This window comes from Lissotriton vulgaris, chromosome 3_1 (genome assembly GCF_964263255.1).
Source record: "Lissotriton vulgaris chromosome 3_1, aLisVul1.2, whole genome shotgun sequence".
NCBI classification, from domain to species: domain Eukaryota; kingdom Metazoa; phylum Chordata; class Amphibia; order Caudata; family Salamandridae; genus Lissotriton; species Lissotriton vulgaris.
Window position 1 is genome coordinate 472,998,268 of NC_141689.1, and position 18,210 is coordinate 473,016,477.

The following is an 18,210-nucleotide window of genomic DNA, read 5'->3' on the forward strand; positions in this document are numbered from 1 at the left end:
AACAAAACAAAACATAGCATAACATTACCACAGCATCACTGAATGCCACAGCATCACTCATTCGCCACAACAGCATCAATCAGCGCCTCCACAGCATCAATCTGTGCAACCATTCAACAACAACTGGTTCAAATATGTTCTCTCAATGTTTCAAGCTTTATTACAAATGTCACAAAAAGATGTTAATATTTCACTTCTGTTCTTGGATTTTCGTCACAATAAAATACACTGAACATAATCTTCACGAACGTTATTTACAAAAGTTTAAGCTATTGCCATTATAAATTACAATCACTTTTATTTAAGTATTAGTTATTCAAAAAAAATGTAAAGCCATTGTTTTTTGTAATATCAATACATGTAAGTCAAGTAAATACAACACATATTGCATTACAAATGCTATAGGTGTCACATTTGTGAAACTTTTAACTATTGGCATTTTAAATGACAAAGCTATTAATTTCGCTATTTTCAAAACCAACACATAAATAAAATATTTGTCATTTACAATACCAATAGCTCAAACTTTCCTAATGCGAGACCTATTGCGTTGCAAATACTTGTTCCACATTCTGATACATCTTCAACCATCCAATGCTCAAAACTATATAGGAGCCACTTTAGATACTCAAAGAGCTATGGCTTTCCCCCATGCAGCCAGAATTTGCAATATTCAGCCTCTAATTCTTCAGTTACAGCTCACTACTAGCTCGAGTGTATATGCAGTTGCTGGGAATGATGGCCTCTTGCATGATGATTGTTCCCCATGCCAGGCTTCACATGCATCTCCTTCAAGAATGCTTAGCAAGTCAGTGGAACCAGTTGCAGGGTCCTTAACCAATCTAGTGTTGGTAAACGGCCGTACTCCTTGACCGTGCTTGAAACAGCTAGTTATACCTCAAAGTTTACATAAATAACTTCTCACGGTACATTGACATAACTTGTCACGCATAACAACACTTGGAATCACGCCGGTTTCAGTATGCAGGGCCACTGTTTTGAACATCTCCCCAGTCGTTTATTTGTGCAACTCTGTTCAGTAATATGAGGTACTCTGGCACTAGGTTTTAATGAAGTTGGGCATGTTATTTGACCACTCGCGACTTAAGCGAGTGTACTGTTCCAGGCTGGATAAGGTGGAATTGGGTCGTTGTGTACTCATTATTTGATCATGTAATATTGACTTTCACCACCCTTTGCGCTAGTTATGCATGTGTATCGTTTTCGATTTAGATCAGTAATGTGCAGTTAGTAATTGTAATTGTAATTGTAACGGTATTTATAGAGCGCGATTGCTGCCCGCGGTCGTCCAAGCGCTGAGCTGACCAGAAGTGACGGAGGAGGTGCTATGGTACAGTGGGTTTGTCAAACAACCATGTTTTTAAGTTTTTGCGGAATGAAAGAAGGTTTGAGTTGGACCGGAGTGAGAGGGGGAGGTCGTTCCAGAGCCTCGCGGTGTTCAGCGAGAACATTCTTCCCCCTGCTCTGGCTCGCTTGACTCTGGGAATGACGGCAAGGAAGGCCTCTTTTGATCGTAGGTTCCTGTTGGGATGATAGGGGGTGACGAGATTCCTGTTGATCGCTGGGCTTGTGTTCCAGAAAGTGCGGTGCGCCAGGCACAATGCTTTGAAGGCTATCCTCTGCCTCACCGGCAACCAGTGGAGAATTTTTAGAGCAGGTTTAGCAGACTGAGTGCGCGGGATTTCTAGCAGGGAACGAGCTGCACAGTTTTGGACAATCTGTAGTTTCCGAAGTGTGAACTCGGGTGCCCCCATGTATAGGGCATTATTCGAGTCCAGGCGAGACTGGATTAGCCCTTGGACCGCAATCTTTTTGGCTTCTAGCGGCAGCAGCGGAAGAACCTTCCTCAAGGTTCTTAGAAGGCCGAAGCATGTGGCTGATAGTTTTGCGGCCTGGGTGGAGAAGTTCAGTTTGTTATCCAACCACACTCCCAGGCTCTTCACGCTTTCCTTTGGGGTGGGGGGGGGGACCCAGTGCATTGGGCCACAGGGCGGTGAATGGGACTGGAGAGGGTGGGCCTAAGAGCATGAGCTCCGTCTTATCCCCATTTAATTTAAGGGAGGAGTTGGTCATCCAGCCCTTTATGTCCTCTAGGCAGTGAAGCAGATCGGCTGGGGAGCATTTGCTGTTCTCGGTGGCCACTAAGATGGCGCCCAAAATTTCTCTGCGGTCGGATTCGCAGCATGTTCTCGCGACAAGTTGTTTATAAAGCAGGATGTCAGTCATACAAGTGACCAGCTGTTATGGAGGAAATTTCGGGCATCCGCGTTTGAAGTTTTAGGTAAGACCCACACGGTACAATGAGCGAATGTGGCAACTTAAATGATTTTAAACTATTAAGTGTGTTGATACTCGTCTCACCATATTTGACAGAGAACGAAAGTTCTTTGAACGGCAATCGCACAGAGTAGAGTACGGCAACAGCAATTTCATTGAGGTATTTAAATGTTTGATGAACGTGATTTTTCCCTTTTTCCATCTTGTCTAGTGAGTCTGACATTGACCTCTTTATCCATAAACTAGTGTCACTCTGTCTCGCTGTCTGAAGTTTGAAAATTCATAATATCTATGGCAACTAGAAGATACTTTTAGTGAGTTAACGTTATTAAGGTGATGGGTGCTTTCCCAACGTTTTCAACTTCTATTCATGCACTAGTCTACTCTGGTATTGAGCACGGATTACAGTGTTGAATTCCCACTACAAGACTGCATGCATATACCGGGATTCTAACGCATTTGGACTATAAAGGAACACATTTACCACATATGCTTTTAAGAGAGACCATTTAAAAATCACAGAAGTATGTGAACAGTTTTATAAGGAGCAGCGATTGTTATATTCACCGTTTGTTGCGCGCTAGCCACGTTGCACTATCTATTGCATCTGTTATGTATATATTTAGTCAATAATTTGTTTTCACAGGTTATGCCCCTGATGAAGGGACCACCATCCCGAAATGCATTGGGCTCATATTAACCTTTTGTTGATACTTGTATGGAATGAGAAATTGTGCATGTATTGTGTATAAAATAGTTTTTTCTTGTCAAAGCAATAAAGAATTAATTGTGTGATGTAATATATACACACATTTACATATGAACGGAAACATGAGTAAACAAGATTACATTTTTTGTGAAAAACAGATAAACTGCAGTCAAACGTATTGATTATAATCAGAGGCTTTTTTTTTTTATATAATCAATTTTATTGAACATTTTTTCCACAATATACAAATTCATTGGTTGCAGTTCATTCGTTACCATAAAAAAACATGACCTTACACACAGGTGACAAAAGAAAAAAACAAAAAAAGGGAGGTCGGGGGGGGGGGGGGGGGGGGGGTATGCAGGGCGGTCCTTTAGGGATTAGCCCGGCAGTCCATACGGTAGATACAGTTACACAGAGGAAAACATAGAGGAAGACTATCAAGGTGGAAGCATATTGAACCATTTGTCCCACACTTTATTAAATAGGTCGGGGCAACCCCGAGCTTTGAATAGGGCCTTCTCCTGGATCCTACACCAATCCACCCTTCTCCTCCAGCCCTTTACAGAGGGCGCCTTAGCCTGGGACCAGCGTGCCGCTATATCCCTCTTGGCGACCGCCACGGCTGTCCCCAGCAAGCGCTTGTCCGCCCTAGAACCATCCAGACCATCAAACACCCACAGCAGCATGAGCTGCGGATCATGGGGAACCTCCCATCCCAGGGCCCGCGTGAGCTCTCGCTCTACCCCCCTCCACCTCACCCCCCCACCCTCACCCCCAAAAGGGCGCCAGCACTGGACAACACCATACCATGTGATAAAAATCGGCTGGGGCATAAGCACTGCGTGTTCACGCCGGGGAGGATCTCAACTGGGCCTGGAATAGACGTGTCGGGTGAGATATGCCTCATGGAGGTAATAAAGTTGGACTAGGCGCAACTGGGAGGATGTGGTACGAGGTTTGGGCGCCGTAAGGGCATCCCTCCATTCCGCCTCGTCCAGGGGGGCCAGCCATCCCTCCCACCGAGCCCTGAGTCGATCTAGGGAAGCGGGACCATTGTTCATCAGGAACCGGTAGATACGGGACACCCCCTCTCCCCAGATTCCCCATCATTACTTGAGCTTCCAGCAGGCTGAACTCTGGAAGGGAGGTCGGTGGCGAGACATATGTATGAAGCGCATGTCTAAGTTGTAGGTATTTATAGTGTTGGGAGTGCGGAAGGGCAGGGCACTGTTGTAAATCCGCAACGGAGCAAATGTGGTCCCCCACCCAGACATCCCCGAGCACTGAAACACCAATAAGTTCCCAGCACCGGAAGCCCTGCAGGGACGAAACCTCCTGCATCCTGGACCCGTGCCAAAGTGGCGTCTGTCGAGTCAGTTTCCGATCCCACCGCACGTGGCGGAGAGCCGTACGCCAGGCCAGGAACACCGTCTTGGTAACCGAGGGTAGGGCCTGTGGCACCAGGCTACCATACAGAAACGCCTGGATCCTCAGAAAGTCCGTGCTGAGTTCTACGCGGTATGCAGGGTCGGACCAGCCGCCCGCATACCAATCATGAATGACAATAAGTTTCTGTGGCCAGGTAGTAGAGGGGGAGATTGGTGACCCCCATACCTCCATCAAAGGGGGGAGTACGGCAGTGCGTCAGAGATAAACGTGATCTCGCCCCTCCCCAGAGGAACCGGGTGAGGACGCAGTCCAGCTCTCGGAACCAACTTCCCGGGAGGTGAATAGTAGTGTTTTGCAATATAAAAAGAAAACGGGGAGAATCGTCATTTTGAAGAGGGCACTCCTGCCCAGGGGGTTAAGGGGAAGGTTCTGCCACCTTTTAAGATCCGCCTTCATCCGGACTACCAAAGGCTTAACGTTTAACGCCCATTCAAGTTCTGGCAGGAGAGTTATCCAAGATATTTGACCGAGTGCCTTCTAAGAAGAATGTCCGACTGCCAGTCAAAGCAGTCCCTGGAGGGATGCAGGGGGACCAAAGTTGACTTTGCCGGGTTCAGACGGAGTCAAGAAACCAGCTCAAAGGCGGCCAAAACCGTCAGACATCTGGGACCTTAGCTGTCGGGGTCCGCCAAGTAAAGCAGAACATCGTCCGCATATAGGGCTATCTTGTCCACCTGGCTCGAGTCCCAGGCCCATCCTCGATTAAGCGGATCTTGGCGAATAAGGGCCGCCAGGGGCTCCATCGCCAGCGCAAATAATAGTGGCAAGAGCGGACACCCCTGACGCGTACCCCGTCGGATCGGGAATATCTCATAGAGCTCCCAATTAATGAGCACTTGGGCTCTGGGATTGGTATATAAGACTCCGACCAGATGGCGGAACGAGGGACCGAAACCCAACCTGTCCAGCACATCTTGCGGATATCCCCAATTCACCGTGTCGAAGGCCTTCTCAAAGTCTAAGAAGAGCAGTGCCAGTGGACCAGAGCCAGGTGGAGCCGACGAATACAGTGATAAGTGCCTCTAGCAGGCATGAACCTGGATTAGTCGGGGTGCACAAGATCCTGCAAGGGGACCGAGTCTCTGGTCCAAGACCGTGGCGAAGATCTTGATCTCCGTATTAATCAGTGAGATCGGACGATACTCCGCCAAGCTCAGGGACGGCGGCTGTGTCTTCGGAATAACCACGATCGTGGCGACATCCGACTCGGGCGGGAAGGATCCCATCTCTGCCACATGGCGGAAAACAGCCACCCTGTGGGGGGCCAGAATATCCCGAAAAGCTGCATAGTATTCCGGAGGGTACCCATCAGAACCCGGCGTTTTACCGGGGTGTAAGAGCGAGACAGCGTCCTGGACTTCCTCCAGGGTGAAGGGGCAGTCCAGGGCCTTCGCAATCTGTGGAGAGAGACATGGCAGGCGGGTTTCAGTCCTGTCCAGCAAGTCGGCTAGCGAGGCCTCCGGGGAGCGGGCGGTGTATAGGGTCGCATAGTAAGCAGCAAAGGTTCGTGCGATGGCTGAGAACGTCACTTGAAGGGTCCCGGTGCTCGAACGGATCTCTGGAATGATACGGTTGACTTTGGAGTAAGACACAAGGTTGTGGAGGAGCTTGCCATTCTTATACCCCCATCCGTAAATACGGGCAACCGATGAACGCCAAAGCATCTTGGCAGATTCCAACGAGATCCGACGGATCTCCTCATGTACCACCGCTAGTTGTCGAGAGGAATCCCTGGACTGAGCTGCTTCAAGCTGTGCCGTCCGGGACTCCAGCTGCACAAGCTGGGCTGTCTGCTCCGAACGCTTCGCGTGGACCAGTCCCCTGGCCACCCCCCGGATTATGGCCTTGCCCGCCTTCCTCAGCGTCCCCGTCGAGGGAACTGAACCCTCGTTGGTGGCAAAAAAGGAACGCAGGTCCTGACCGACGGACTCCACCATCGCAGAATCCTGCAAGAACCAGGTGTTAAGCCGCCAAATCGCTCGGGGACCCGACGAAGGGAATCCAAGACGGAGGGAGAGGGGAGAGTGGTCTGAGATCCCACTGGGCAATATCGCGGCTCCAGAGACTAGCTGGCAGTCTGTGGCCGGCATCAGGAGGAGATAGATTCGAGAGTGAGTATGGTGGGCTGCCGATGTGTGGGTGTACTGCTCCCCACGGGGGTTCCAGACCCGCCAGACATCGCATAGACCAAGGGCCGAGGACCAACTGGAGAGGAGTTTCGCGGAGGTCACCCGGGCCCGGCACCGTCTTATCGCGATCAGGCTGCAGGACGGCATTAAAGCCCCCCCCGCCCCCCAACCACCACAAGGGAGGAAACCACTTGTGTGAGATGGCAAAGTCTTGAAGGCAGGAGTGGGGTGGGGTGGGGGGAATGTAAAGACACAGGGGGCTTAGGGGACGCCCCTCGATGGTTCCCGAGACGGCCACGTATCGGCCTTGTTCATCAGTCTTGCCTGTGACATGGGAAAGGGAAGACCCTTCCTAAGTAAAATAGCCATCCCTCGGGAACGGAGTGTAAAACCAGAGTGCCAGACCCTGTCAAACCTATAGCGAGCTAGAAAGTTGCATTGTGTACCCAGGAGGTGCGTCTCTTGGAGAAAGAGGATGTCCGGTGTGTGGCGGTGAGCAGCGCAGAGGACAATTGTGTCCTCAATGCGGTCTAAAAGGCCATGGACGTTCCATGATAGGATGTGGAGAGGCTTAATGAGGGTGCAAGTCATCAACTAAATGGTCCATGTGTCGTATCGGGTTCCCAAGGCCTACATGTTCCGAAGATAACCCACATACATTAGAAGAACTGTTGGCACGGAAACTGTAAAAGTCAAAGAACAAGTTTATTAGGACCCCATGGGGTGGTGGTACACTCATACAGCACCCTTCGGTAATGCAAGAGGTATCACACCGAACATCGGTGCGACCCCTTCTTTTATACAATTCTACAGGTAATAAAACGAACACGCGGCACAAAGTTACAGAACATTATGTACATATAATGGCATATTTTGGAATACTGCCAGCTTATTGGAGGGTTTCAAACCCACTGGTCAGTTTGTGGCACATTCCTGAGGAGTGACTGGTCAGTGTGAACTGCGCATGTGTGGGCTTGACCAATACTAAAAATAGCCTGTTGCTGGGCAGACTCGAGTGGTCAGTGGAACGGACAAAGGACTAAAGCGCACGCTGGCCACGAGGCCGCTCATGATCTAAGATGGCCGCCAACACATACAAAATGGCGTTTTTACGTATAGCTAATTTAAGCGGGAAACGTGTAGCAAAGCTAAGCGCTAACCCAGCCATCGTCAAAATACGACACATGGAGAAGCAGATGGCTACATGGGACCCTGCCCACCCGTAGGGGAGCTCCCACCCAAGCCCGTGCCCTGGAGCGGGGTCATGGAAGGTGATGGTCAGCTCTGCAAGCGTGGAAATCAAAGAAGGGGGGACCTGAACTGCTGAAGGGAGTCCCTGATGGTGGCCTGTGGGCGGCCAAAAATAACAAACTGATGGTAGATGTGGTCTACGTGTCAGCTGTGGATCAGTCTAATCAGAGGCTTTTAAGCCCTAATCCGCTGTGCTCACTCTAGTCCAAGTTATCCTGTGAACTTGGCCCCCTTTTTTTTTTTTTTATTTATATACCATACTAACAGTATTTTCAGCATGTTTTTTTCTTCTAATTGTGGCACAAGTTCTTTGTTTCAGGACACTATAGTTTGAATAAATATTCTAAATTCCATTGTCTCTTGTGGACGAGTATGAATGAGAGAGCAAAAGTGTGTGTCCTGTTACTGCGGTCCCTGAGAGGATCAAGAGTGTTGTGGCCTGGGGTGCCAATTTACTTTTTTCTCTGGTAAGGTTAGGAGGGCAAGTGAAGCACTATAGCTAGTCAGACTCTGGCTCATAGGTACTGAGGTGGTATGGTGACTCTATGTTCTATGATCCCAAGCATAGTTCTATTCCTGAGCAGAATCCCTGTAATACAAGAACAGCTACTTCAGCCTACCGTAGGATTAGGTATTATGACCAATTGAATAATTTCCCCCTCTACACCGTATCCTTATTGTTGTAATGTATTAGATTGGAGACTGTGCTGTGGCAATACAACTTCATCTCTTTTTGTGTTGCCACATGAAATTTATTGCCTGGTCTCAACCAAGTTGCATCCCGTTCAGGCACCAGACCTGAGGCATCCATCAAATGTTTTCTAGGAGTAATCCCAAAACTGAAGAAAGACAAAATGAGGCACACATTTGTAGTTTAATGGACACTTGAGGTAAAACGATGGCTCTCCATTCACTGACTGTAGCCCTGCAGTTTAACAAGACAAGCATGGCAAAGGGATTCGATAGAATGGACTCTTGTGGAAGAAACACATATCAGGAAAGTATCCAAGATTCTCCAGAGTCCTGACCTCTGTAAACTACATGGCTCAGATGAACAAGACAGTTTGGACCGAGTGGGGTAGGTGGATCTGTGTCAGGATGCAGCAGAGGAATCCTCGAAGTGTGTGCCACCCTTTGCCGTTACAGGGGTTACATATGGTAAAGTGTTTTGGGAACAATGGGTTTATCTAAAAGGATTTATCACCTCCTCCCCTACTTGATGTAATTGTGACTGAGTTTGTTCTACTTTAAATTTTGTTCAAATTCAAATTTCAAAGCTTTATTCGACATTTGTCATAAAAGCATCCTTCCTAACCCTATTACAATAAATACTACAGCTAAAAATACTTTCTAAAACACATATTAAACATTGACAGTCGAATGCTATACATGTTAAAAATACAAAAAAGTTTTTCCAATATTCATAAAAGTTATTTTTCTTTTAAAAAGACAATTCATACAACGGAATGATTAAATTATAGCAGCCATATTTCATGTTGTGATTATATTTGACATTAAAGTGCAAGTGCGGATTGCCCATGCCCAAGCGAGAAATTTAGCTACAGCAACTACAAATGGTGTGGAACAATCGGATTCTAGTATTCTGAGGGCTGTCGATTGACTACGGGTACCAATATTTGAGCACACTGGCTTTAGCCATTTGCGCCTAGGGCTGGCATACAATGGGCAACAGAACAACAAATGGGAAATGTGCTCTGTTTGACCCTTACAATAATAGCAATATTCATCCCACATTGGAGACCAGTGTTTTTTAAAAGCATTCACTGGTAATGTTCCTATACGAAATTGGAAATATAGTTTCCTGTCATGTGGTCGTTCAATTATATCCCAATATGTTTCGCATGACGGGTACATTTTTATATCACAAAAGCGAGTTGTCAATTTTGATTGGGATCCTTTACAGAACATTGTTACATACACCATCTCCCAATATAGTTCTTTCAATTTTGCTTTCGAAGGAAAACTAGCCACATCATTAGTGCCCCATAGGTGTTCCAGCTTTAGCTTTACAAGAAGTCCCCGTAGTTCTTTTAGCCATTCAATACAGTGAAAACGATCAAACTTGACAACATCTGCCAGAGCTGCAGCATAATGGCTTAGCTCTGGAGTCACCATCAGGCATCTCCAATACAAAAGTGGCCGTAATCTAGCTATGTCCTCAATGTTTTTTCTGCCATGGTCCAGTTTCAGAGGAGTTATGGGTGTGCTTTGGGGGACCATTACAAGCCCTCGTAAAAATCTGTTTTCTGCACGTCCCAACTCTCCCAAGTTTGAAAACCCCCATAATTCGGATCCATATAAGCAGGCGCCCATTACTTTCATGTTATAGATTTCAAGTGCACAGTTTACCGGCTTTGTTTTATTATTTTTATTATTATATTTCTTATATAGCGCCAGAATCGACCCCCGAAGGGGTATCTCCGCGCTTGCCTTGGGAACCCGTCCTGGTTTTTCCCTGTGAGATAGCCCCTACAGGGCATCCCCAAGGTGAAAGCCAGGCATCCCGTTGTGGAGATTAAACAAGCTTAATGCCCAGAGTTGCAGAGTGTGAACCCATGATTAGGTCAGGCACCAAAGCGAGAATTATCGAGTCCGTGGACATTTTGAGCTCAACACCCTGCCTCGTCGGGAATTGAACCCTGGTCCCGGGTCTGACCTCTGCTTCAGGGTCTGCCTGCTCTAACCAGTGAGCCACACTTCTCCACATTGTTAGCGAGGCTCGATGTTTTAACGCAACTGCGCCTGCGAGCTGGCTAAACTTCAATACTGTCGTGTTAATGTGCGATTTCCACTTCATGTTTCCTTGTAAAATAATGCCTAAGTAAGAAAAAGCATCCACTTTCTCTAGAGGGGTGCCTTTGTATTTTATTACACCTTTGAAAGTGGACTGATAATTTAGGCACATGAATTTAGTTTTGGTGGTATTCAGTTCAAGGCCCCTACTATCACAAAATTCACCAAAGGCATCAACCGCTTTTTGGAGACCGCTCGGCGTGCGTGAAAGTAAAAGCGTGTCGTCCGCAAACATTAGGACGGGGACGTGGGAGCCTGCTATAATTGGAGCGTCACTTGGGGATTTCTTTAGATGGTCAACAATGCCATTTATATAGATTGAAAATAGTGTTGGCGCTAGGACGCACCCTTGCCTTACTCCTCGTTCTACTGGGAAGGGGTCTGTTACTTCTCCCTGCTTGCCCCACCTGATTTTAGCAAAATTGTTTTCGTGGAGGCGGACTAGGAGAGTGAGGAGTTCCTGGCTTAATCCTACATCAGCCAAGGTCTGCCACAATTTTTCTCTAGGGACTAGGTCGAAAGCTGCTTTTAAGTCCACAAAAACGGCATACAATGAACCCTTTTTTAGTGTGACATTTCTCCAATAGATAGTTATGAAGTAAAGGACTTGGTCAACACTACTAGTCAGGGGACGAAACCCTGCCTGGTAGGGTGACAATATGTTCTTTTCGTCAATCCATTGTTGCAACTTGTTCTGGACTAGGCGCCCCATCAGTTTTTGTGCTGTGTCAATGAGACTGATGGGTCTGTAGTTTTGAGCTAGAGTTTTATCGCCTTTTTTAAATATAGGGATGATTTCTGCTCCCTTCCATGAAGTGGGCACTTCCCCTCCCATCGCCACTGCATTAGCCAACATTTTAAAGTAAGTACACCAGGAATTCCGGTCCGATAAAAATACGTCAGCCGGGATTCCATCCATGCCCGGAGCTTTTCCACCCGCTATGCAATCCAATGCTTTGCTAACATCCTTTTCATTAAATATTTGGTGTTTGAAGAAGATGGATGGGGGGTTGATCAGAAATATAGGCTGGATTTCGGGCATATTGTGGTTTGAAAAACTCAGTCCATTTATTTATAGCAACATAATTTTGTGGTTGGGCAGCTATCCCTCCCCTCTCCCATTTTACTGTGGCCCAAAATCGCTTGGAATCCTTGGCAGCACAGGCCTCCTTCAATTCATACCAGCATTCCTCATCCCAGCGTTTCCTGGCCTGTTTTTGGGTCTGTCTATAGTTGTCTCTCGCCCTCCAAATTGCTATGGCATTGCCTGTTCTCAGTTCCGTACTCAGGTTGAGTCGTGCCAACCTACAGCTCTTGTCATACCAACCTTGTCTTGGTTGTTCTTTTTTTGCTTTGTAGGGATCTACTGTTTTAATGAAGAAGCTTTGTATTTTGAAAAATAGGTTTTCATGGGCCTCCATCATGAAATCTTGGAAGTTAAGCTTCCCATGATGGGACTTGATGTTGTTTACTTCATCGACTACTATTTTTTTGAGAACCTCTAATTTTGCTACATCTTCTATTAGCATTCTCCATTTCAAGTGGCGTTGGTTATTCGAGCATGCAACATCTTGCGTCACCATTCCATTTTTATTGGTGTACACTGTAGACTCATGATGGGAATAAAGGGTCAATCGTAAGGGGTTGTGATCACTGTCTAGTCTTTCTTCCACAACCATGTCTAGCATTTTATTCCAGACCCTTACATCCAATAATAAATAGTCAATTCTACTAGCTGATCGGCCATTATCAAACGTGTTGTTCCCTTTTAAATCAGAGGGCGAGCTCCCATTTACCGCTCTCAATCCTCTTGCTAAGCAGAGACTCTTTAGCTGGATTGCCACTGCACTCCATTTTTTAATGGCCGGCAACTCCAACTGGGGTATTCCCCACTTGGCATCCTCCTCCTCAGACAAGATCCTATCCTCAACACCCAAGGGTTCAAAGGTGGCATTAAAATCCCCGCCCACTATTATGTGAGTTTTTGGTGTTAACATTTCGATATTCTGTTCTAAAATTGCTACAACCTCTGAGGATTTGCCACTACCCACTCCCCTGGCATAAACATTAAACAGGACAAGTTCATGGCCATTTTCCCATCTAATATTAAGTGCCATGATGTCATTAGATGGTACAGATCGTTGTTTTATTGTGCAATTCAGGGACTGGCGTATCCAGATTAACAAGCCTCCAGAGGGACGTCCCAAACGATTTCTAGTTGCTGGCATGTAAAAGTTTAGATACCCCTGCCGAAAGGTTGGAGTCAATGACCAAGTTTCTTGCAACATAATAATGTCATGTTGATCAATGAAATCAACCCATTCCGGTGTAGTTGCCTTATTTACTATGCCTGCTATGTTCCAAGATACAAGGGACAGTAATGGAGTTTCTTGTTGTTGCAGTGGCTGGCCCTTTTCAACATTATTTACAGATACTTCACTTTCTGCTGTTATTATTTCTCCATCCGCCAATGTAATCTTACTCCCTTTCGCCTCTCTAATTCTGATTGACCCCTCTATATCTATCTTTGGCTCTCCGGATACAAAGGTTTGGGATTCCCTGGGACCTGTTATCTGTTTGTTATGTTATGTTATGTTATGTTATATTGATTTATTATGCGCACAGATACCCCAGCCAAGGGGCGTCCCGGCGCAGAGACAAGGTAGAACATAACACAACAGGAAACTAAAAACATGAAAGTAGCTAAAACAGGAAAGTTTTTAAAGCCCTCCGGAAAGTCAAGAGGTCCTCCATCAGACGAATTTCAACAGGAAGGGAGTTCCATGCTGACGCGGCCTTTACACTAAACGAGCGACCACCCATGCGACTAAGCCTAAATCTGGGGACCACCGCAAGGGCCAAACCCTGGGAACGGAGGGTGCGGGTGGGAACATAAAAGGAAAGACAGCTGGATAGGATTTCCGGGCCAATACCTCTCAGAATCTTAAAAGCGAGACACAAGACCTTAAAAAGGATGCGCTTCCTGACAGGGAGCCAATGTAGGGTACGAAGGACAGTTGCCACCGAGCTGAATCTGGGCAGGCCGACAATCGCCCTCGCCGCAGCATTCTGAACCCGCTGCAGACGGGTTAGCTCGGCCTGGTTAGCCCCAGCCAGAAGAGAGCTGGCATAATCCAGGCGGGAGATGATAGTTGCCTGGATCACCAGCTGCCTGGTCGGGGCGTCAAAGAACTTGAGAACAGGTCTCAAGCCCCTTAGGAGACCGAAACAACAGGCCGCAGTTTTTTTAGTATGCCCTACAAAGGAGAGGCCCGCATCCAGCCAGACCCCCAGGTTTTTCATCTCAGATACCGGGGTCGGAGTGGGTCCCAGCTCAGAGGGCCACCATTGGTCACCCCACAGCTCCACTCCCTTACCGACAACCATCACCTCCGTTTTTGTGGCATTTAGCTGAAGGCAGTTGCCTGTCAACCAGCTAGCCACCGCCTTCAGTCCAGACTGAAACCTGGGGGCCTCAGTCTCCGCATCCCCGCTGAGAGTAACCGCCAGCTGTGTGTCGTCGGCATATGAGACCAAAGTTAGGCCCCACTGCCTAGCCACATCAGCCAGCGGTCTCACGTAAAGATTGAACAACGTGGGACTCAGCGAGTTTGCCTATTATCTGCTTGCTCAAATGTGTACATGTCATGTTTTCTACCCTTCCATTCTTTTGTATCATCTGCCTTTTGGGAGAGACTGGTTCACGGCTTGCAAGTCAATCGCATTCGTTTAAATCGGATAAAGCCGAAAAACGATTTTCCAGATTTAGCCCCCAGTCACAGATGGGGCCACCCCTAGCCCTTCTATTTCCCACTACTGACCACTTAGTCCTTAGTATGCTTGGCTTTGCCACAAGTCCTCTTCTGCTATAAAAGAAGTCCAACGTAAGTGGAATTATTTCTGCCGTTCTGCGTTGTGGAGGGAAAATATTAAGCAGAATGTCTGGTAATACATCAGGGCCCTTAAAATTTAGTACCACACAATCTCCTGCGAATTTCTTGGCTTTAATCCCTATCCACTTTACTCTTCTTGCTGTTAGCAAGTCTTCTGTCAGCTTTTCTTTCCCCTGTGGGAGATATGTGCATATTATTACTTAACCACTGCAATGCTTTATTTAATAGGGAATCTGGAGTCTCGATCTGGCCTATTTTCAGTGGTGGCACGTTGGCAAGTACTAGAATCAGGGGTGAGGCTTCCACTATTAACTCCACAGGGCTTGTTTCTGTATTAAGATCAGGAATTATAGCATTCCCTTGGATTGTCGGAGGGACTACAGCTATAGGGTTGTTAAGATCATTACTAGATCTAGTTGTAGCTGACTGAATAGGGACTGGTATATCTTCTACTCTCCCAGAAATATTCCCCCCTGATGTGTTTCCCGTCGCTTGTTTTTCATCAAGTTTACCTATGATCAAATTCGGTATTTCCCCCACACTATCATTTGTTATTTTTAAAAGGGTCTCCAGTTTGTGAACTTTATCAGAAAGATGGTCTATTTTAGATAGGAGAGGTTTAATTAACCGAGATATCTTAGATTCTAACATGCCCATAAACTTATTCGATATCATATCATCCCATCCTGTACTGCCATTCCCTTCCTCCCTTATTTCTTCTGTGACACTTTTATTTTTAATTTTAGGGGGGGTTGCTGGTCTTTTTCTACTAGACCGCAGTCCTGGTCTTTTAGGGGGAGCCTTGGTGGACCCTTTTGCTGCTCTTGGTGCGGGGACTGGCGTTGGTGGAGTGATGCTCTCTTCACCTATCTCTAAATCATTGCAGAACGTATTTATCTCATCCCCCATTAATAGGTCGGCATTTGTATCTAGTTGTGGGGCGATAGATGCCGTAGAAACATTTAGCACTGAGCAATCATTATTTTCTTCAGTATGTAAATCTATTACATTCATTGCATCAGAGTCCGATTGAGTCAAGCCTAACGTTTCTTTTTGTGCACATGGTGGAGAGTCGCTGAGCCCCAGGGAAGACCTCCGTTCACTATTTATTTTTGCCACCACATGGACTAAATAATTGTCCATGGTGTTGGCAGGGGTGATGGGAGTTTTCTTTTTCGACATATGGGAGCCAGACAATCCTAATACAATAAGGCTAGATTGTGAGATATTACCAATAACAAGATATTAGGCCTTGAGTCTTTGGGCAGTCAATAACAGCGGGGCGAAAATGCGAGTAACTCACAGTACTGATGTTATTAGAGTCCTGGTCCAGTCCAGTCGTGGCCAGTCTTGGACTGTCTTAGACTGTCCGCCCTTTGTCCGGGCTTCGTCCGGGCGTCCCGCGTCGCGGAGAGTACAGGCAATTTGTAGCGCCTCCGGGCGCGGTAACCCCTGTGATGACATCCGGGTTTGGTCGCAGGGCAGGCTGGGAGGTGTAGACTCCCTCCGCTCTGCGGCCGCGAGATGTACTACAGCGGCGGCGGGAGGGAGACCGTAGTGCAGCCAAAGATCAGGATTAGCAGGTGAGCAAGATTTCGCCAGGTAAGCTTCCCCTCAGTAAATTCGGCAGAGCACCCGCTCCACCGAGAGTGCAGGCAATTTGTAGCGCCTCCGGGCGCGGTAACCCCTGTGATGACTTCCGGGTTTGGTCGCAGGGCAGGCTGGGAGGTGTAGTCTCCCTCCGCTCTGCGGCCGCGAGATGTACTACAGCGGCGGCGGGAGGGAGACCGTAGTGCAGCCAAAGGTCAGGATTAGCAGGTGAGCAAGATTTCGCCAGGTAAGCTTCCCCTCAGTAAATTTGGCATATGTATACAACTTGTAACATTCTGAAAATAGTTATTTAGAAAAAAACAAAGCTGGGAATCTCAATGCAAGTTGGTCCCATGTGGAGAAGCATCTGAAATGTATGTTTCAGTATTTGACTCCTAGGATTAATTAAAGCATGCACATCTATAATTCACCATGGCGTGAGGTGTGCTACTCTCCTATTAGTTCTGTTCATTGCATAGTCTCCTAGCATTAATGCTCTTAAAGCTGTATATCACTTTTTCTTTGATTTCACCCAGCTTGATTTTGCCAGTAGCCTGAAACTTTAGACTGATGAGTAACTTTTGCGGACTTGTTTACTACAGTGTTCGTACGTAATGAATTGCTGCACTTTTCACCTTTGAGTGTTTAGAGAAACCAAAGCATGCAGTCTTGTAATTCATCAAAGAATTGCATTTAAGTATGTTGACTGTTGTGATCAAATATGATTATTTCTGGTTTTAGTTTTCCAAGCGGGAACCCGAAGACACAAAGAGCGCCGACTCTGATCGAGATGTATTTAATGAGAAACCATCAAAAGAAGAGGTTATGGCCGCCACGCAAGCAGAAGGTCCCAAGAGGGTTTCTGACAGTGCCATTGTCCATACTAGTATGGGAGATGTTCATGTCAAACTCTTCCCTGTCGAGTAAGTACTTTATTCGGTGCACTTAAGTTGCTTGGTTTCTTTAACCTTGTTGCAGCAAGCCTTTTCGTACATATACAATTGAGTGTTTAAAATGTTATGAGCTAGAGATTCCTCTGTGAAAGGACTGATGGCTTTTGTCATCCCTTGACTGCCTATAGAGCTCCAGAGTCTGCATTTGTGTGAGCTGACTGGGTGCAAACAAGCATTGCAGCTGTACCCCACTGTCCTATACTTTATTACAAAACTTTCTACTTGTTTTCATGCCTCTGTTTTTGAATGGTGTAGGGGACAATGTATTCAGCCTTTCTCTTATACATGCTTTACAAAAGCTAAAGAGTCTTCTCTCCTTACCACGAACAAACTTTGTAATGTTCATACTATATTTAACTTTTTTAAATCAGTGAAAATACTCCAAGAACCACAACTTTAATTTGAGAGATTGTCAATTGACAGTTGCCTGCATCCAGCCAAGTGTTTTGTTGAAAGTGTGTTAGCGCCTTACATGCATAATAGCACTACCTTCGTGCTAATAGGTGTTGTTAACCACATGCTGGGTAAACTATATATTACTAAGTGTTGACACAGTTATGACTCTGTATCGCTGATGTGATGTCAGAGTGCAGATGATCTATTCTATGTGTTAAGGGATGATACTGGCAAGCTTTGGAAATTCAGTCGATAGGACATAAATATTTCAAATCCGCTCATACTGGTCAAGAAGAGAGCAGCAGCTGAAATACTGCAGCCCGATTCAAAAATAAATGTTATACATTTACTACCTTAGATCTAATCCTATTTTCAGAGTGATTGTGTACAATTATGCAGTTGATAAACTGTTTGTGCTTGCAAAGTAGTATGTTGTTGATTCTTGACTGGCCATTTTCAGTTGCAAACGTAGGTTCTGAATTGTAGAATCTTAGTCAGAATAGCAGGCTTTAGAATAAGTCTTGTCTTGCAACAGGAAGGGACCATGAAACATTCTATAAACATTTGAATCAAAGAGGATGAATAGGCCAGCATAATATCGAATTATGACTTATTGTCGAATGATGTGACTTTGAGTAGTGTAGTTACATTAAACTGTACCATGTTGAGTGAGGACATGACGTCCGATTTTGAGACCTGGGCCACTTAGGTTTCAAAGATTTGTC

The 18,210-nt window shown here is 46.3% G+C and overlaps 1 protein-coding gene across 1 annotated transcript in view; it reads left to right on the top strand.

Moving 5' to 3' along the window:
* Positions 1-18,210, top strand: part of PPWD1 (peptidylprolyl isomerase domain and WD repeat containing 1) — a 399,690-nt gene that overhangs the window by 306,790 nt on the left and 74,690 nt on the right. The window contains exon 8 of the mRNA XM_086960692.1: positions 16,878-17,059. Coding sequence (XP_086816818.1) covers positions 16,878-17,059 — 182 coding nt within the window. The remainder of the gene's footprint in view (positions 1-16,877; positions 17,060-18,210) is intronic.